We start from the raw sequence: 21,297 nt of genomic DNA, 5'->3' as shown, positions 1-21,297 counted from the left end.
GAGCAAACTGACCACCAGGACCGAAAGAGCAGAAACCCCTGCACCGGAAGCGAGCATGAAGCGCCCCTGACCCAACCCCCAGAAGCAAATTGTTAGTACTCTAATTTTACGACGGTTGAGGATAGCCAATCACAATCAAATAAGCCTCTGATGTCATTCTCTACAGAGAGCTTGTACCAGCCATTCTGGTGACCAGTCAGTACCTCACAGACCTCAGTAGGTAGGACCTTGGTGGGCCAGATATATACCTTGTTATCTTACACAATAAACTACTGAAGTGATCATCTGTGTATTCCCTACAACCCAGCAAGAACCATACATATCCAAGAAGGTAACCAATACAATGCAACAAGAAAAGAGCCTTAGAAAAGCAGTGCTGAACCGAAGGGGCCACCACAAACCAAAGAGGAGAGAGAAAAGACAGCACCCGGTCTAAAGACTAGGATGACTCAGGCGGTGCATGAGCAGGCCGGAGGTGAAACAACACCCGAGAAAGCTTGCGGAACAGAGCAGAAGTGACATCCACCCCCGAACGCTAGCAGAAGCGGCTTTGCCAGCGCCGCATGATACGAGGTGACAGTATTCGGCATAAGATGATGGTCCTAAAACAACCAAGAGAGAAAGGACAAAACAACCCGATCAGAAATCAAAGACAACCTACAAAGAGACAAAAATTGCCGAAAGGAAAGCCAGGAAACTTCATACTGCCATCGAGATGAAACTCGCAGGTGGGACACCATCAAAGAAGCCATCTGATCACCATACAAGCGGTGATAAATCTGCGTAAAAAAAAAAACAGACACGAAGAGCAGAGGAGAAGATGGAACCAGCCACGTACCGGACTGGACAGACGTGCTGAAAGAGGCAGTGCCACGGGAAGACCCTTGGGTTCAGACACCAAGCAAGCAGAGCCTGAAACCAAAGCTGGGCCGGCCATCACCAAGGCGCCAACAGGACTACACTCCCCTGGTAAATCTCCAAGCGAGCCAGGACTTGGAGCAACAACCGAACCGGTGGGAAGAGGTACAGATAACCCCACTTCGATCAGTTCACCCGAAAGGCATCGATCGCGACGGCCTCGCAGTTGGGGAAGAGTGCCACATATACTGGAAAATGCCTCGACCAAGCTGATGCGAAGAGGTCCATGTCCAGGCACCCGAATGTCTGGCAGAGTCAATGGAACGAGTCAGCGTTGACCATCCATTTTGTGGAAGGAGAATGAAACGGGACAGGCCGTCCGCCAATATGTTGCACACTCCCTGGACATGAACCACCAGGAGAGTCAAACCCCAAGAACTCAACAGATGAGTCACCCGAAGTGACCAGCCACCAAAAAGCCAGCCCCCATCGAACCTCCGGAGTTCAGACAATGAACCTCATGGGAGCAGTCCGAATGGAGCTGGATTATTGATCCGCGAGCGACATGAACCCCTCTGAAGCGAATACCACACCACCACGAACACCCACACCATGCTGTGAACCTGATGGAAAGACAAACCCCACCATCCCTGGCCGGACTGGTCAGCACCGAGTCACAAAACCCCAGCCGAGAGACGAGGCATCTGTGAACACACCGAGTGAGTGCTCGGGAAAGTGCCATGGCACAGAACCCCGAAAAACCCGAAGAGGACGGCAGTGACACAGCAGCCGACCGAACCCAGCGATCGCGAGAGGCAGAAAGGATGTCCCAGAAAGAATCAGAACAGCTGCCGAAGCCAGATATGACCCGACGGGTAGACCAGCACAGCAGAGTTCAGACTCCTGCACAGCTGCTTGAACAACCGACGCATGACCCGAGTGCCCTCCTAAAACAGTTGAAGGCAAGATCGCAGCCACAGCAACGATACAGGAGGAAGAGACATGGAAGCGGTCCAATAGTCCCACACAAGCCCCAGCCAAGTCCGAACCTGAGAGGGAACCAAATGGGACTTCCTGCAGTTCACCAAGAACCCAAACCCAGCTAGCTGAGAAAAAACAAAATCCCTGGTGAGCAGACATGGGAGCCTGGCTGGGAGCCCAGACCAGCCAGTCGTCAAGGTAAGCCAGAACCCGAACTCCTAACAGACGCAAACGGGTCACCACGACCCGGGTAAGGCGTGTGAACATGCGAGGTGCCAGATTCAAGACGAATGGAACGGAACAAAAATGGTAAGCCTGTCACCCCACGACAAAACCGAGCCAGTCCCTGAAATCCAGATGAATCGGGACATGCCAATACACCTCCCAGAGGTCCAGGGGACACCATCCAAGCGTCAGCTGCCAAAAGCAGCCAGACCTGGGATAGAGTGGTCATCTGAAAGGAAGGGCAAAAGACCCAGAGGTTCAGACGGGACAAGTCCAGAATGAACTGCAGATCCGCACAGTCCCGTTTTGGAACTGGAAACAGGCGGGAAATTTACCTGAGGGACAGCGTCGTTTCGACCACGCCCAAACGAACCCGCTTTAAGATGACCCAACTGAATGCACGGGAAAGAGGCCTGCCTTGCCAGCCCCAAACTCCCCGGAGGAGGAGGAACCACCGAACACTACCACAGGCTGGAGGAAACGATCCGAAATGCCCACGAATCGTGGGACCAGGAGAGAGCAAACAGCGCGAGCCTTTCCCCCATCACCCCATCAACAGGGAGAACCACGAAAGGGCCGACAACCCTTACGAGCCCAACCAATGCTCAGAGCGATCACTGCACCGACCAGATGCCGACGGTTCCGCAGGTGGTGCCAGCCCCAAATCTGGCACAACTGGCTTACAACAATTAAAGGAATCCTGAGCCCTGGCACAACCTTTCCGGGCAGGTCTACCTTCGACCCAGGTCGATGGTAGACATGGAATACTTCCAAATACATGGAGGTTTCCATAGGCCATTGCTCCTCTTACCTCTCTGAGGGGGGCCAGGTTCTGGCTCGTGGTCGCTGGTAAGTAAGAACTCCAATCAACTGATGCAACGGTCTAACACATACATATCAGCCCGGTAAGATCCAGGGAGCCGTAGGCGCTCCCCCACAAAAAAAACGTGTTGTGCGAAATGCACCAGCGGTATGCCACATGTACAAGCACACAAACCCTAGTGCATTCCTTAACAATGACACCACAAAACCCTCCCAATCTCATAGCCTTGCAGAGGAGTCAAAAGACCCTTTTACTACTCATGGTGATTCACCCTCCACAGGGGAACAGCCTCTATGGAATGAACACTAACCCACCAGGGAAGTAACCCAGCTAGAGCAGGGGCAACACCAGCGAGCACCTTGGGAAGGGCTGTCCTAAGCACCTGTACTTCAAGATGAACAGTTTCCGGAGACCACACAACAAGTGAGGCTTATAAACACATCCATGTCAAGCAAATTCAAAAGGAAATAATGATACACAAGCAAATAGGTCCCCCACAAGGAAGAGTCAAAGGCTGGCATCATGCAAATGACTGAAGGGTATTGACGGGGTAAACCAGCAGCTCCCATTATGCTGTCACCTGGTGATGGGCAGCTGCTACTATGGAGTGGATGACTTGGCAATTATGTGGATCATTTGAATTTACCTGAATTTACCTGAGTAAATTAAATTTGATAAGTCATTTGGTATAGTGATTGTTTACTTTTTTGTGAAGCGTGCAACGTCTTGCTTCACTTACTTTCTGGGGTTTGATTCTTCAGCGGAAGTAATAATTAGTTCCATGCTCGCTGTGCCCCAGTGAGGTTGGGCAGGTCTTGGCCTCTGGTCTTTGAAAGGCTGTTAAGGACTGAGAAGGGCCGGTGTGACTTGTAGGGGTGGAGTTGGTCTCAGTGCAGCTAGGTACACGACTGTTAAGGACTGACAAGGGCCGGTGTGACTTGTAGGGGTGGAGTTGGTCTCAGTGCAGCTAGGTACAAGGCTGTTAAGGACTGACAAGGGCCGGTGTGACTTGTAGGGGTGGAGTTGGTCTCAGTGCAGCTAGGTACAAGGCTGTTAAGGACTGACAAGGGCCGGTGTGACTTGTAGGTGTGGAGTTGGTCTCAGTGAGGCTAGGTACAAGGCTGTTAAGGACTGACAAGGGCCGGTGTGACTTGTAGGGGTGGAGTTGGTCTCAGTGCAGCTAAGTACAAGGCTGTTAAGGACTGACAAAGGCCGGTGTGACTTGTAGGGGTGGAGTTGGTCTCAGTGCAGCTAGGTACAAGGCTGTTAAGGACTGACAAGGGCCGGTGTGACTTGTAGGGGTGGAGTTGGTCTCAGTGCAGCTAGGTACAAGGCTGTTAAGGACTGACAAGGGCTGGTGTGACTTGTAGGGGTGAAGTTGGTCTCAGTGAGGCTAGGTACAAGGCTGTTAAGGACTGACAAGGGCCGGTGTGACTTGTAGGGGTGGAGTTGGTCTCAGTGAGGCTAGGTACAAGGAGCCACTCTCACCACTCCACAAAGTCACCACAAAGGTTTAAATGTCCAGACGGAAGCCAAAACAACAAGCAAGATTTTAGTAGGCAAGAATTCTTACACTAATATAGTGATGACTGAGGGATACATTTAGGAAATTACACTGCCTGAAATCATCAGTGATTATTAATTTTTTAGTGTAAATTTATACAAGATGAAGATTACATATTACTTTAAACATGCAGTGGTCAAAGTTATCAAAAAGTTCCATATTCAATTGCAGAACACAACTGTTTGGGCACATTTAATTACACCTGAAGCCTCTGTTCACCTAGAAGTAAAGACATATCTGGCAGTAAGGCAACTGTTGTTGTTTGCCTCCTAAGGATAAGGATGGGGGTCATTAGTTGGCCTTGGGGAGAGGGGGAGGCTTTCACCTGATGGCTCTGTTCACCTAGAAGTAAAGACATATCTGGCAGTAAGGCAACTGTTGTTGTTTGCCTCCTAAGGATAAGGGGTAGGGGCCATTAGTATAAGGGGGAGGGGCCATTAGTTGGCCTGGGGGGGGGGAGCTTTCACCTGATGCCTCTGTTCACCTAGCAGTAAATAGGTACCTGGGAGTTAGACAACTATTGTGGGGTTGTATCCTCTGGAAGATCAGTAGCTGGCCTATCTAACACAGTGCACAATTACAAACCCATTAAGATTTCAACTTTGATTCAACAGAGCAGAAGAAGAGGAAATGTACATGTTTCTCTCTCAGAATGTTTGGTAATATGTTTATTGTTTGTGATGTGTGTATGTATGTATTAACACGTTGTACTGAACGGGGTGAGAATAGCTTGAGCTACCTCATCCCTTTGTGTGTATTTTACCTCAATAAACTTATTTCAATTTCAATTCAATTTCAACAGAGCAGAAGTTGTTAAACACACATGGCAAAATCTTACTGAAGCGACCATACGAGTCATAAATACTCATACTCCGCCCAAGTAAAACAGAAACAAGCAACAATTAGTGGGCCAGCCAGAGGCTTAGGGCCCGTGCAGAAATATACCCCCCCCCCCAAAAAAAAAAGGTAGCTGGCCTCAATAAGTTTAAGAGATTTTGTGTCCGTGACAAGTTGGAAACCATTCATCAAAAGAATAATTACTGACAACTTGAAGTATAATTACCTGCTTGCAGTAACCCGTACATAAGCTGTTGCTGCAGTTTGATCCAAAATAGCCGTCAGAACAGGAGCAAAACGATTCTTCTCTGCCATCCCTCATCTTCAACCGGCAAATTCCACCATTTTCACAATGCAAATCTTTACACTGTTCACATTGATCCCCTAAAAATGAACAGAAACTGAATATTACTAACCAAGCATGATCACATGAGTGTTCATTACATAACACACTTTCTCCAGCAGGTATGCAACACAAACACAAGGCCCACACTGACAGGCAAGCTTCTAACATGGATGAAAAATTTCCCAACTGACAGAAAAATGAAGGCCGTAATCAGAGGCAAGGTATCGGATTGGAGGAATGTCACGAGTGGAGTACCACAGGGTTCAGTTCTTGCACCGGTAATGTTCATTGTATACATAAACGATGCACCAGATGGAATACAGAATTATACGAACATGTTTGCTGATGATGCTAAGATAATAGGAAGGATAAGAAACTTAGATGATTGTCATGCCCTTCAAGATGACCTGGACAAAATAAGTATATGGAGCACCACTTGGCAAATGGAATTTAATGTGAATAAATGCCATGTTATGGAATGTGGAATAGGAGAACATAGACCCCACACAACCTATAAATTATGTGAGAAATCTTTAAAGAATTCTGACAAAGAAAGGGATCTAGGGGTGGTTCTAGATAGAAAACTCACATGAGGACCACATTAAGAACATTGTGCGAGGAGCCTATGCCACACTTTCTAACTTCAGAATTGCTTTTAAATACATGAATGGAGAAATAAAGAAATTGTTCACGACTTTTATTAGACCAAAGCTGGAGTATGCAGTGGTTGTATGGTGCCCATATCTTAAGCACATCAACAAACTGGAAAAGGTGCAACGACATGCCACTAAGTGGCTCCCAGAACTGACAGACAAGAACTACGAGGAGAGGTTAGAGGCATTAAATATACAAAAACTAGAAGATAGAAGAAAAAGAGGCGATATGATCACTACGTTCAAAATAGTAACAGGAATCAATAAAATTGATAGGGAAGAATCCTGAGACCCCGAACTTCAAAAACAAGAGGTCATAGATTTAAACTAACGAAACAAAGCTGCCTGAGAAATATATGAAAATTCACTTTGTAAACAGAGTGGTAGACGGTTGGAACAAGTTAGGGGAGAAGGTGATGGAGGCCAAAACCGTCAGTAATTTCAAAGCGTTATATGAAAAAGAGCGCTGGAAAGACGGGACACCACGAGCGTAGCTCTCATCCTGTAACTACACTTAGGTAATTACACTCCAGCAAGTATGCAACACAAAGCCCTACACTCTCCAGCAAGTATGCAACACAAGGCCCTACACTCTCCAGCAAGTATGCAACACAAGGCCCTACACTCTCCAGCAAGTATGCAACACAAGGCCCTACACTCTCCTGCAAGTATGCAACACAAGGCCCTACACTCTCTTGCAAGTATGCAACACAAGGCCCTACACTCTCTTGCAAGTATGCAACACAAGGCCCTACACTCTCCAGCAAGTATGCAACACAAGGCCCTACACTCTCCAGCAAGTATGCAACACAAGGCCCTACACTCTCCTGCAAGTATGCAACACAAGGCCTTACACTCTCCAGCAAGTATGCAACACAAGGCCCTACACTCTCCTGCAAGTATGCAACACAAGGCCCTACACTCTCCAGCAAGTATGCAACACAAGGCCCTACACTCTCCTGCAAGTATGCAACACAAGGCCCTACACTCTCCAGCAAGTATGCAACACAAGGCCCTACACTCTCCAGCAAGTATGCAACACAAGGCCCTACACTCTCCAGCAAGTATGCAACACAAGGCCCTACACTCTCCAGCAAGTATGCAACACAAGGCCCTACACTCTCCAGCAAGTATGCAACACAAGGCCCTACACTCTCCTGCAAGTATGCAACACAAGGCCCTACACTCTCCAGCAAGTATGCAACACAAGGCCCTACACTCTCCAGCAAGTATGCAACACAAGGCCCTACACTCTCCAGCAAGTATGCAACACAAGGCCCTACACTCTCCAGCAAGTATGCAACACAAGGCCCTACACTCTCCAGCAAGTATGCAACACAAGGCCCTACACTCTCCAGCAAGTATGCAACACAAGGCCCTACACTCTCCAGCAAGTATGCAACACAAGGCCCTACACTCTCCAGCAAGTATGCAACACAAGGCCCTACACTCTCCTGCAAGTATGCAACACAAGGCCCTACACTCTCCAGCAAGTATGCAACACAAGGCCCTACACTCTCCAGCAAGTATGCAACACAAGGCCCTACACTCTCCTGCAAGTATGCAACACAAGGCCCTACACTCTCCAGCAAGTATGCAACACAAGGCCCTACACTCTCCAGCAAGTATGCAACACAAGGCCCTACACTCTCCAGCAAGTATGCAACACAAGGCCCTACACTCTCCTGCAAGTATGCAACACAAGGCCCTACACTCTCCAGCAAGTATGCAACACAAGGCCCTACACTCTCCTGCAAGTATGCAACACAAGGCCCTACACTCTCCAGCAAGTATGCAACACAAGGCCCTACACTCTCCTGCAAGTATGCAACACAAGGCCCTACACTCTCCAGCAAGTATGCAACACAAGGGCTCACACTCTCCAGCAAATATGCAACACAAGGCCCTACACTCTCCAGCAAGTATGCAACACAATGCCCTACACTCTTCAGCAAGTATGCAACACAAGGCCCTACACTCTCCTGCAAGTATGCAACACAAGGCCCTACACTCTCCAGCAAGTATGCAACACAAGGCCCTACACTCTCCAGCAAGTATGCAACACAAGGGCTCACACTCTCCAGCAAGTATGCAACACAAGGGCTCACACTCTCCAGCAAGTATGCAACACAAGGGCTCACACTCTCCAGCAAGTATGCAACACAAGGGCTCACGCTCTCCAGCAAGTATGCAACACAAGGGCTCACGCTCTCCAGCAAGTATGCAACACAAGGGCTCACACTCTCCAACAAGTATGCAACACAAGGCCCACACTCTTCAGCAAGTATGCAACACAAGGCCCTACACTCTTCTGCAAGTATGCAACACAAGGCCCTACACTCTCCTGCAAGTATGCAACACAAGGCCCACACTCTTCAGCAAGTATGCAACACAAGGGCTCACACTCTCCAGCGAGTATGCAACACAAGGGCTCACACTCTCCAGCAAGTATGCAACACAAGGGCTCACACTCTCCAGCAAGTATGCAACACAAGGCCCACACTCTTCAGCAAGTATGCAACACAAGGCCCCCCTACACTCTTCTGCAATTATGCAACACAAGGCCCTACACTCTCCAGCAAGTATGCAACACAAGGCTCACGCTCTCCAGCAAGTATGCAACACAAGGCCCTACACTCTCCAGCAAGTATGCAACACAAGGCTCACACTCTTCAGCAAGTATGCAACACAAGGCCCTACACTCTCCTGCAATTATGCAACACAAGGGCTCACACTCTCCAGCAAGTATGCAACACAAGGGCTCACACTCTCCAGCAAGTATGCAACACAAGGCCCTACACTCTTCAGCAAGTATGCAACACAAGGGCTCACACTCTCCAGCAAGTATGCAACACAAGACCCACACTCTCCAGCAAGTATGCAACACTAGGCCCTACACTGTCAGTGTGGCAGGTCCTTCAGAGGATTGGTCTTCCTGTGAACTTCCTCCCCAGGCTCCTTTATGACTGCTCTTTGGTGGTTCATTCCCTGAACTGTGGGGGGAAAATGGAGAAGGTTGATTTGATCTTACCCCTTTGGAACAAGACTCTTTATGAAGCTTGGGTTCTGGCTACTCAGGACTTGATTCTCTACGTAGTTTAGTTGCAGGGCACGTCAAACGTTTTTGTGGATGGGTTATCTCGTTTCCGTCCCCCTTTTTCAGAGTGAATCGTTATTTACGTTTTCTTTCATTGGTTCTGCAGGATGTTTGGTTGGCCCGAGGTGGACCTCTTCAAGTCATCATGGAACAGAAGGCTTTCCTCCATCATGTCCTACATAGATCCAGTGAGAACTTATTCATGTGGCTCTCAATGAAGATCACTTTTGGCTGAACTGGTTGTAGTGGGGTCCACTTAATTTCCCCCCCTTCCCAGATCATTTGTTGCTCCAGGTGTAGTCAAGATTTAAGACATACTCCAGCAAGGTGATCCTTCTGGCTCCTTGGTGGCTGGCTCAGCCTTGGTTTCCAGCTCTTCTGGTCTTGTGTCCGAACCCTGGCATCTATTGCGGATCTGCTTCTTTCAAACTTTGCTGGTTTGATCTATGAGATTGGAGCATTTGATGAGTGTTTTATCCCCCTTTGTATGATGCACAGGTAGCTGAACTGTTGGCATCCCACCTGTGTCTTTTGTTATGGTAACAGTACCAGCAGTTTCTTGGAACTCTGTTTGCCTTTTTCTGTCTGTTTGTTGTCTTTCTTCAGTGTCTGTTCCAGTGGTCTTGTCTTTTTGTCCTCATTTGTGAATTGGCATCTCATGCCTTATACTGTGATTTCCCATCACTTGACTTTGGGGAAGCCGCTGTTGCTTGCGTTCAGTGCCAACACGTCTTCAGCACCATTTTCCAAGTTGTCTTGGCTTTATTTCACCATCGGCCAGTTCATGTTCCTCGTGAGCTGTTGTGATCTTTCCATCTGGTTTTGGCGTTTCTTCCCCATCGACCCAGGATGCTTTTCTTAAGAGTAGTGCATCATTTGTTGTGTCTGGTGGTGGCAGTTTGCCACTACCTGCACGCCACCTGTTCTGCCCTAGTGGACACCTTGTTGGTTGATCCAGTTTGCTTGGTGTCCTGTTCCAAGAGGCTTCAACAAAAAATCAGCATTGAATGTAATGAAATGCCTCTTTCTGGTAGTATCTGCAGCTCCACGATTCCCCACTTCTTTACCATGTGTGTCAGGTTGTGATGATCAGCTCCAGATTAGCTCCTGTTCAAAGTGGAAGGGTGGAGCTTCTTTGCAGCCATTTGCACTACGGGGTTCAAGTTAGTTTCAAGTGAACCAATTATTTTGAATGAATCATTTGTGGAGACATTTGGCTGTTTTGTTGCTTCATTTTCAGTGAACCTTGCTATTATCTGTATTGATTCAATTATTTTCTGAATGCTTCCTTGGTGTGGGCAATCTTAACCATCCTTTCTTACTGTGTCTCTGTGAGGGGGAAGCCCAGATTCTGGCCCTGGTCCTTAGTAGGCTAAACAAGACTCATGTGACCGATGAGACTCGGTAGTGGGGCGCCATCTTGGTGAGATAGCTTCAGGGAACCATTGAGGCTTTATCATAAAGAGGCATTTCATTACATTCATTGACATTTTTTCTTGATGGTTTCCTGAGGAAACTTCTAGCTCTTAATGGTTTCCTGAGGAAACTTCTAACTCTTCTTGTCTTAGGGAGCAATTGAGTGATAAAACAAAAAAAATCAGGCTTTGAGGGGAATGCGAAAAACATGAAAAAAATAATAATTCTGTTTGATGGAATCAAATTCACATCCTTGGACTCCCCAGGCACACACTATCTGACAAATCCAGGAATGTGGGTTAAATCCCATTGCATGGCCTTAATATTTTTTAATAGATACATTATGTTTTTACAGTTTCATTGTTCATGAAAAGTTTCTGACCGAGTAGATCATGTATCAGCTCTTGTTGTTCCCGAGACTTTTATGTTTCCAGTGCGTAGTTTTTATACTTGGTGACTGTCACAACATAACATTCTCAACTTGGTATTTCTCTACATTGTTATCAGCACTTTGTTCAGCTATCCTGGTATTATAGAATTAATGAAACTCATCGTAACACTGTGTAAGAATACCGACACTGTAGTTTACATGCAAAATAAAATATCATAACCAATTCTTACCAGTAAACTTTCTTGGGCAAATGCAGTAGGGCACATTATCTTCTGTCAGTTTACACGATCCATTATTTTGACAGAAGTTATCACAAGTCTTTACGGGAGTCTCGCACCTCTTGCCTTTCCACTTGGGCCCACAAATGCATTTCAAGATTGGTACACCTGCTACTTCGCCTTTCTCTGTATCAGCAGTACATTGGCCATTGTTTTTACAATAGCCAGAGCACCTGAAAAGACAATACAAGTATTACATCTCAGTAGAATACATACCGTCATGAAAGGATAATGTTAGTACATTTATTACATCCTAGAAGTGTGTTTGTGTGCACAAAATGAAAACACACTTAGATCTAGCATGTTAGGAGTGTTTATACATCATGAAAGGAGAATACATGTGCAAACATGTATTAACATTTTAGCAGTGTGCTTATACATCACTGTTAATGAGATAAGTCAAGGGCTAAACCAAGCTGCTTGCCAATTAGTTGTAGTTTCAGAGTCAGATCATTGGTAGTGGTGTGTGACACAATCTAATCGGTTTGTTCCATGATAGTTCGAACACAGTGAGACACTGGAAGTGCCCAAGTCAACCGCAAGCCAATCAGAATGGAGCTCAAGGAGGCCCAGTAAGCACATGATGTAACCCAAATGCAGTGGGGCATGAAGGACGTCTGTTATAAGTGCCACGAACAACAGGGGAAACTTGGGCATGGAGCTGTCCAAGACCCACATCCTGGGAAAGTATAGGGGCAAACAGCCAGTCATTAAGAGTCTCAACAGAAAGCTTCCCTAAAAGCACCTGAAACACGGTCAACACCTTGCAGCACTCAAGCGAGCGAGGTACAAAAAAAAAAAAAAAAAATCAGTTGAATGTAATGAAACACCATTTTCTAGGCGAGTCCAGGAGGCTCCCCGGAGCTATCCAGGCTGAATGGATATGTATAACTTCCTGGCATCAGTTAATGTGAAGCGAGATCTTGCCTACCAGGGACCCTGAGCCAGAACCTGGCTCTTTCAAGAGAGGCATGAGGAGTAATAGCCTATAGAAACCCCCAGGGTGGTTGGGAACATTCTATATCTGCCATAGACCAGAACTGGCACAGAGAAAGGTAGGCGCCCCAAAACAAACCCCTATTCTGGTGAAACTATTGATATTGAAACTATTACTGGTGAGCCAAACAAGTGGACAAAACTCCCCAAATGAAAATTAGCAAGTGAGCATGATATTATTTCGGGGCGCCACTGTCTGTGTGACCCCCCCTCCCTGGGAGGGGGACCAGGGAGCCCCAGACCCCCACACTGGCAATCCACTCTGCAGTTCTTAGGATAGATGTCAAAATACATGAAAACACCGCCGACTGGATGCTGGGGAGCCCCGTCGGCTCCCTGGAGCTAACTACGCTATGACAATGAAAAACAGGGACTTACCAAGTCGGCAGTCAGTCCTCATTCTTCAACATGAAGTTGAGACAACTGGCTGCAACCGTTGACCCAATGTAACACAAGCCCTAAAAGGTCCAGGGACAATGACAAGGTAGCGAGCAGCCAGGACCCTGTTCGACCTCCTAAAACCCCGTACCAAATGTCAACACAAGACATGTTGCCAAAGACGGCAGTCAAAGCAGCAAACTTGCACACATCGTGGGCACCAGGATAGACCTCAGGTTGGATCGCCCTAATAATCCTGCAGACGACCTGGGAGACCAGAGCCTGGGAACAGGGAAGAAGGGAAACCGAATCAACCCAAAGCGCACCCCCGGCCACCGAAGCCGTGGCGCACAAATAATGAGGGAGAGCCGCAACCAGACACAAGACATGAAGCACCCCAGCCTGACCAGCCAAGCATCAACAACCCAAGATCAGAAAGCAGCAGTCTCATTCTTCGCCAGAAAAGAAGGAAACGGCTGCAACCGAATAAACCTACCACCAGGACCAAAAGAGCTGAAACCCCTGCACCGGAGGAGAGCATGAAGCTCCCTGACCCGACCCCCAGAGGCCAATGCCAACAGGAAAAAGAGCTTTGGAAAAACAATCCTGAACCAAAGGGGCCACCACAAGCCGAGGAGAAGAGAGGAAAGAGCACCTGGTCCAAGGTCCAGGAGAGCTCAGGCGATGCATGAGCAGGCCAGAACTGCTCACTGCTACCCCAGTTTAGTTGTTGCTCTGGGTGTTGTCCAGGTCTGAGACACAGTCAGGTAAGGCGATCCTTATGGCTCCATGGTAGTTTGCTCAGCCTTCGTTTTCAGCTCTTCTGACTGCCTCTTTCAACAGACTTTTTCAACATGTAAATAATTCACTCAAATTTTGTGTAACCTAACTTATTAATGTACAACTATTTATATGAATAGTTTTATTTTATTTTATTTGATATCTACCCTTCACTTGCCTATACAAAGAGAAGAAAAGTATTAATAATTAAAAGTGATGCATGTATATTTACCTGTACTTCTCACAGTGGTCCCCCTGGTACATTGGCTGACACTGGCAGCGCGGGCCTTTGTCTGTCTGTACACACTCTCCCTTATTACAAAACAATGGACACTGAGTCTCCTTTGAAGGCTTCGTATGACATTTCTTCACACCTAAAAACATCATAAACAAATATAAGTAATTATAACAGAAGATTAAAATATTTACATATAAATCTCATATGCAGAAATGGCTGCATATAAGTCATAATAACATGACAAACAACATAACCCACACAATGGAAATGAAAGTTATGACATTTCAGTTCGTTCTGGAATACAACTAGTCAAACTATAAACAAGTCCCCCCCCCCTGGGAAAATATAGATGAATGACATTGACTGTAACAGCGATGTCGCTCTAATCATGTTGATGACTGGTTGAATATACATTACTCCAGCATATTTTTTCTCTCTGGGTTTCATTTCATGTGTGTAGATTGAATTATTGCTTAACCACTGCATTGTGCAAAGCGCCTTTAGGTGCTCTGAAAGCTGCGATTTTTTTTTAATGAGGTTATATTTCATCACGTTTTATACGTTGATACGTTTTATATATGTTTGTTTATGTTCGTTTTACACATATATCTGCCATACGTTTTCATCACTCTGTGTTTTGAAATAGAAATAGTTGAGTTTGGAAACATTTTGACATTAACTTTACCTGAACATTTATAAAAACAACAATAAAATGTCCTTGACAATTGCACCAAGAAATTTTTGCCGAAACCATGTGCGCAGTGCAAGGGTTTTTGAAAATCTCTGTAACACAGCCACAACAATAATGGCCCCTTGCTACACAGCCACAACAGTAATGGCCCCTTGCTACACAGCCACAACAGTAATGGCCCCTTGCTACACAGCCACAACAGTAATGGCCCCTTGCTACACAGCCACAACAGTAATGGCCCCTTGCTCCACAGCCACAACAGTAATGGCCCCTTCCTACACAGCCACAACAGTAATGGCCCCTTGCTACACAGCCACAACAGTAATGGCCCCTTGCTACACAGCCACAACAGTAATGGCCCCTTGCTACACAGCCACAACAGTAATGGCCCCTTGCTACACAGCCACAACAGTAATGGCCCCTTGCTACACAGCCACAACAATAATGGGCCCTTGCTACACAGCCACAACAATAATGGGCCCTTGCTACACAGCCACAACAATAATGGGCCCTTGCTACACAGCCACAACAATAATGGGCCCTTGCTACACAGCCACAACAATAATGGGCCCTTGCTACACAGCCACAACAATAATGGCCCCTTGCTACACAGCCACAACAATAATGGGCCCTTGCTACACAGCCACAACAATAATGGGCCCTTGCTACACAGCCACAACAGTAATGGCCCCTTGCTACACAGCCACAACAGTAATGGGCCCTTGCTACACAGCCACAACAGTAATGGGCCCTTGCTACACAGCCACAACAATAATGGGCCCTTGCTACACAGCCACAACAGTAATGGCCCCTTGCTACACAGCCTCAACAGTAATGGCCCCTTGCTACACAGCCACAACAATAATGGCCCCTTGCTACACAGCCTCAACAGTAGTGACATAATGAGAGTAATTCAGTACTGGTACTAGTCTCCCTAAGTTCAGGCCTATGGCACTATGATTCATTTATTATTAATTACCTTAAATCACACGTATGAAATGAACATTTTAACATCTCAATCCATCTTGGACCCGTACTCGGCGATCAAGTGGTGACGTAGCAAGAGTGGGAGAGGGTGTCAATACTGGGCTCTCGCCCTCGTGGCAAGAGTGGGAGAGGGTGTCAATACTGGGCCCTCTCCCTCGTAGCAAGAGTGGGAGAGGGTGTCAATACTGGGCCCTCTCCCTCGTAGCAAGAGTGGGAGAGGGTGTCAATACTGGGCTCTCGCCCTCGTGGCAAGAGTGGGAGAGGGTGTCAATACTGGGCCCTCTCCCTCGTAGCAAGAGTGGGAGAGGGTGTCAATACTGGGCCCTCTCCCTCGTAGCAAGAGTGGGAGAGGGAGTCAATACTGGGCCCTCTCCCTCGTAGCAAGAGTGGGAGAGGGAGTCAATACTGGGCTCTCTCCCTCGTAGCAAGAGTGGGAGAGGTGTCAATACTGGGCCCTCTCCCTCGTAGCAAGAGTGGGAGAGGGTGTCAATACTGGGCCCTCTCCCTCGTAGCAAGAGTGGGAGAGGGAGTCAATACTGGGCTCTCTCCCTCGTAGCAAGAGTGGGAGAGGTGTCAATACTGGGCCCTCTCCCTCGTAGCAAGAGTGGGAGAGGGTGTCAATACTGGGCCCTCTCCCTCGTAGCAAGAGTGGGAGAGGGTGTCAATACTGGGCTCTCTCCCTCGCAGCAAGAGTGGGAGAGGGTATCAATACTGGGCCTTCTCCCTCGTAGCAAGAGTGGGAGAGGGAGTCAATACTGGGCCCTCTCCCTCGTAACAAGAGTGGGAGAGGGTGTCAATACTGGGCCCTCTCCCTCGTAGCAAGAGTGGGAGAGGGAGTCAATACTGGGCCCTCTCCCTCGTAGCAAGAGTGGGAGAGGGAGTCAATACTGGGCCCTCTCCCTCGTAGCAAGAGTGGGAGAGGGAGTCAATACTGGGCCCTCCCCCTCGTAGCAAGAGTGGGAGAGGGAGTCAATACTGGGCCCTCTCCCTTGTAGCAAGAGTGGGAGAGGGTGTCAATACTGGGCTCTCGCCCTCGTGGCAAGAGTGGGAGAGGGAGTCAATACTGGGCTCTCTCCCTCGTAGCAAGAGTGGGAGAGGGAGTCAATACTGGGCTCTCTCCCTCGTAGCAAGAGTGGGAGAGGGTATCAATACTGGGCCTTCTTCCTCGTAGCAAGAGTGGGAGAGGGTGTCAATACTGGGCTCTCTCTCTCGTAGCAAGAGTTGGAGAGGGTGTCAAAACTGGGCTCTCGCCCTCGTGGCAAGAGTGGGAGAGGGAGTCAATACTGGGCCCTCTCCCTCGTAGCAAGAGTGGGAGAGGGAGTCAATACCGGGCCTTCTCCCTCGTAGCAAGAGTGGGAGAGGGAGTCAATACTGGGCTCTCTCCCTCGTAGCAAGAGTGGGAGAGGGTATCAATACTGGGCCTTCTTCCTCGTAGCAAGAGTGGGAGAGGGTGTCAATACTGGGCTCTCTCTCTCGTAGCAAGAGTTGGAGAGGGTGTCAATACTGGGCTCTCGCCCTCGTGGCAAGAGTGGGAGAGGGTGTCAATACTGGGCTCTCGCCCTTGTAGCAAGAGTGGGAGAGGGTGTCAATACCGGGCCCCTCTCCCTCATAGCAAGAGTGGGAGAGGGTGTCAATACTGGGCCTTCTCCCTCGTAGCAAGAGTGGGAGAGGGTGTCAATACTGGGCTCTCTCCCTCGTAGCAAGAGTAGGAGAGGGTGTCAATATTGGGCTCTCTCCCTCGTAGCAAGAGTGGGAGAGGGTGTCAATACTGGGCTCTCGCCCTCGTAGCAAGAGTGGGAGAAGGAGTCAATACTGGGCTCTCTCCCTCGTAGAAAGAGTGGGAGAGGGAGTCAATACTGGGCCCCTCTCCCTCGTAGCAAGAGTGGGAGAGGGTATCAATACTGGGCCTTCTCCCTCGTAGCAAGAGTGGGAGAGTGTGTCAATACTGGGCTCTCTCCCTCGTAGCAAGAGTGGGAGAGGGAGTCAATACTGGGCTCTCTCCCTCGTAGCAAGAGTGGGAGAGGGAGTCAATACTGGGCTCTCTCCCTCGTAGCAAGAGTGGGAGAGGGAGTCAATACTGGGCCCTCTCCCTCATAGCAAGAGTGGGAGAGGGTGTCAATGCTGGGCCCTCTCCCTCATAGCAAGAGTGAGAGAGGGTGTCAATACTGGGCCCTCTCCCTCGTAGCAAGAGTGGGAGAGTGTGTCAATACTGGGCTCTCTCCCTCGTAGCAAGAGAGGGAGAGGGTGTCAATACTGGGCCCTCTCCCTTGTAGCAAGAGTGGGAGTGTCAATACTAGGTCCTTCTCCCACGTAGCAAGAGTGGGAGAGTCAATACTGGGAGTCAATACTGAGAGTCAATACTGGGTCCTCTCCCTCGTAGCAAGAGAGGGAGAGGGAGTCAATACTGGGCCCTCTCCCTTGTAGCAAGGGTGGGAGAGGGAGTCAATACTGGGTCCTCTCCCTCGTAGCAAGAGTGGGAGAGGGTGTCAATACTGGGCAAGTGGGAGGGTGAGGTGAGAGGAGACATGGGGGGGAGGGCCAAGAGGGAGGGTGAGGTGAGAGGAGACATGGGGGGTGAGAGGAGACATGGGGGGTGAGCAGAGGCATGGGGGATAAGAGGAGGCATAGGGTGGGGGACAAATGGAACAATTACTATGAAAACTGAACATAACGACAATTCAAACTGCAGAATAACTATTGGACAGCTAAACCAATTAAGCTGAGAAGGAAGTAGCATGCCTCCACTTCTAGTGAATCTCTCCAAACACTATGTTAACTCTCTCAAACTAAAATCTTTATTATACAAAATTTATAATTGTGCTATTTATATATATAATTTATAAACCCTACGCATAATTAGTGCCAATAAAATATACAAATATTGTATCTACTTAGTTACCACAGTAATTTCATTTCTGTATTTTTATAAGTTTAATATTACAGTATCATCATCAATCACTACTGAATATAACAAAGGTGACAGCAAACCCCAAACTGTAATGATAATGTAAACCAGTACTTACCTTCCACAATTTCTTCGATCAAGCCATCGGGACAAAGGCAAGAGTAATTCTTTGGGCCAGATATGAGACACATGGCATCTGCGTCACAGGGGTTGCCAGCACATGGATTGAATACTAGTAAAAATGAACAATTGGTTATGCACAACACAAGGTTCAATACAAGTATATTACAATAAGAAATGCAATGTCAATATACTACAATAATAGTAGCACAGTGGTCTACAGCCTCGGCTCACAATTGAGGGACACGGGTTCAATCCCAGAGCAAGACAAATGGTTTGGCACATTCTTTTCGCCTTTGTCTCTATTCACCTAGCCATTAAGTAGGAACCCCACGTGTCAGGCAACTGTTGTGGGATGTATTCTGGGGAAAGTCAGTAGTGTGCCTGGGGATGGGATAAAGGGGACCTCAATAAGCCTAAGTAGAGACTTTCTGACCTCGACAACAAGAATTAGTGTCCAAAAGGCAACTGAAATGTTTTATTATCATTTGTTCATAGAAACATTGAGTGAAGCAGGATTTCCTGTCCTGCTCTTGCAACCATGAAGCACATTGCATACATTTATGCAAAGGAAGTTTTCAACAGTGTTATATATAGTGTGTGATGTTCATGTCCCCAATCCTTCTGTGTGTCATAACCATACCCAGGTCCTTCTGTGATATGGCCATGCCTAGGTCCTTCTGTGTGTTATGGCCATGCCCAGCTCCTCCTCTGTGATATGTCCATGCCCAGGTCCTACACTGTATTATGTCTATGCCCAGATCCTTGTGTGATAGGTTATCCTGAGGCTATCTTTAGATGATTTCGGGGCTTAGCGTCCCCATGGCCCAGTCCTCGACCAGGCCTCCTTTTTGTTACACATCCCCAGGAAACAGCCCGTAGCAGCTGTTTAACTTCCAAGTACCTATTTACTGCTAAGTGAACAGGGGCATCAGGGTGAAAGAAACTCTACCCCTTTGTTTCCACCTCCACCGGGGACCGAACCTGGAATCCCTCAGGACTACAAATAAGAAGCGTTGTCCACTCAGCTCTCAGGCCCCTTGATATGATATGTCCATGCCCAGCTCCTCCTCTGTCCATGCCCAGGTCCTTCTCTGTGATATGTCCATGCCCAGGTCGTACACTGTGTTATGTCCATGCCCAGGTCCTTCTCTGTGATATGTCCATGCCCAGGTCCTACACTGTGTTATGTCCATGCCCAGGTCCTACACTGTTTTATGTCCATGCCCAGGTCCTTCTCTGTGATATGTCCATGCCCAGGTCCTACACTGTGTTATGTCCATGCCCAGGTCCTACACTGTGTTATGTCCATGCCCAGGTCCTACACTGTGTTATGTCCATGCCTAGGTCCTTCTGTGTGTTATGGCCATGCCCAGGTCCTTCTCTGTGATATGTCCATGCCCAGGTCCTACACTGTATTATGTCCATACCCAGCTCCTTCTCTGTGATATGTCCATGCCCAGGTCCTACACTGTATTATGTCCATACCCAGCTCCTCTGTGATATGTCCATGCCCAGCTCCTTCTCTGTGATATGTCCATACCCAGGTCCTACACTGTGATATGTCCATACCTAGGTCCTACACTGTGATATGTCCATGCCCAGCTCCTTCTCTGTGATATGTCCATGTCCAGGTCCTTCTCTGTGTGTTATTCATGACATACTGACTGTCAAGCTAATTTTAAAGCCTAACATAAGCTAATCTTAAGACCTACAGATTGCTCATCAAAACACACTTACATGACTTATCTTGCTTCTTCTCCTGAACTATGAGGACATCTGATATCTTGATTGTGTGATGAGAGATGCGGGACATCTCAGGAAGGCGATTCCCAAACTTGTTCAACCGATATACCGAATTTGTATCGTGGGTGATGACATATACCATGTCCTCGAAGACATCTAGGTTGCTAGGCACACCTTCGCCTGTTAATGCAATGATTTATGTAACTTTGTTCATAATTCTGTTAAGATATTACGCAGTACACAAAAAGTTTATGAAATCAAAGTCACTGAATATTTATCACATATTGTATTTGATGATGGGTAGGACATATGTTTTTGATCCACCACAGACAAAATTAATATTGTATTTCCATTCAAAAAATCTTGTGTGAATGATTTTCTACAAAAACACTTGAAAATCACTTTCCGTAAATGCGTCTTTTATGCCACATAATACCAATACCCTGTATGGTATATGAACAATACAAACTAATATTTGCAGGTTTTGCCACTTTAATTTATATTTTTCCTTACTGAAAATAGTAGAATACAGGTTTATGTATATAGCATATTGTATATATTTATGTGCATGTTTAGCAACTAATTAAAACTTACAAATGTATACTGTATTGTTAAATGTCAAAACTATAAAAGACAAACGCACACTTACCGGGACCAAACTGTCTCACAAGTTGCCTATCTGAGCCATCTAGCAAGACAGTTTCTATTTTATTAGTCTTTATATCTGCCCAATACAGTCTACGTGTGGGATAGTCAATGGCCAGCCCCACCGGCGAGAGTATATTGCGATCCAGTAATCGTTTTTTGTTCTGCCCATCCATGCCAGCAACATCAATGCCTGGACTGAATCCCCAGTCAGTCCAAAACAACTGTCTGCGAAAGAGAATTTTTATTTAGTTCCTACAAACCATAAAAACCGAAATTCACGCAATTTGTATACATCATGAATATGGTATTCACTTACCATAATTATACCCATTAACATAC

The 21,297-nt window shown here is 47.3% G+C and overlaps 1 protein-coding gene across 1 annotated transcript in view; it reads right to left on the bottom strand.

Annotated features, from left to right (window-relative positions):
- LRP1 (LDL receptor protein 1) overlaps nt 1-21,297 on the bottom strand; it is a 704,914-nt gene that overhangs the window by 34,899 nt on the left and 648,718 nt on the right. The window contains exons 64-69 of the mRNA XM_069324493.1: nt 20,960-21,183; nt 20,305-20,490; nt 18,563-18,676; nt 13,856-13,997; nt 11,422-11,642; nt 5,515-5,672 (exon numbers count right to left, since the gene is read on the bottom strand). Of these exons, the coding sequence (XP_069180594.1) occupies nt 5,515-5,672; nt 11,422-11,642; nt 13,856-13,997; nt 18,563-18,676; nt 20,305-20,490; nt 20,960-21,183 (1,045 nt within the window). The remainder of the gene's footprint in view (nt 1-5,514; nt 5,673-11,421; nt 11,643-13,855; nt 13,998-18,562; nt 18,677-20,304; nt 20,491-20,959; nt 21,184-21,297) is intronic.

Source organism: Procambarus clarkii, chromosome 14 (genome assembly GCF_040958095.1).
Source record: "Procambarus clarkii isolate CNS0578487 chromosome 14, FALCON_Pclarkii_2.0, whole genome shotgun sequence".
NCBI classification, from domain to species: domain Eukaryota; kingdom Metazoa; phylum Arthropoda; class Malacostraca; order Decapoda; family Cambaridae; genus Procambarus; species Procambarus clarkii.
This window is presented reverse-complemented; position numbering and strand designations above follow the sequence as displayed.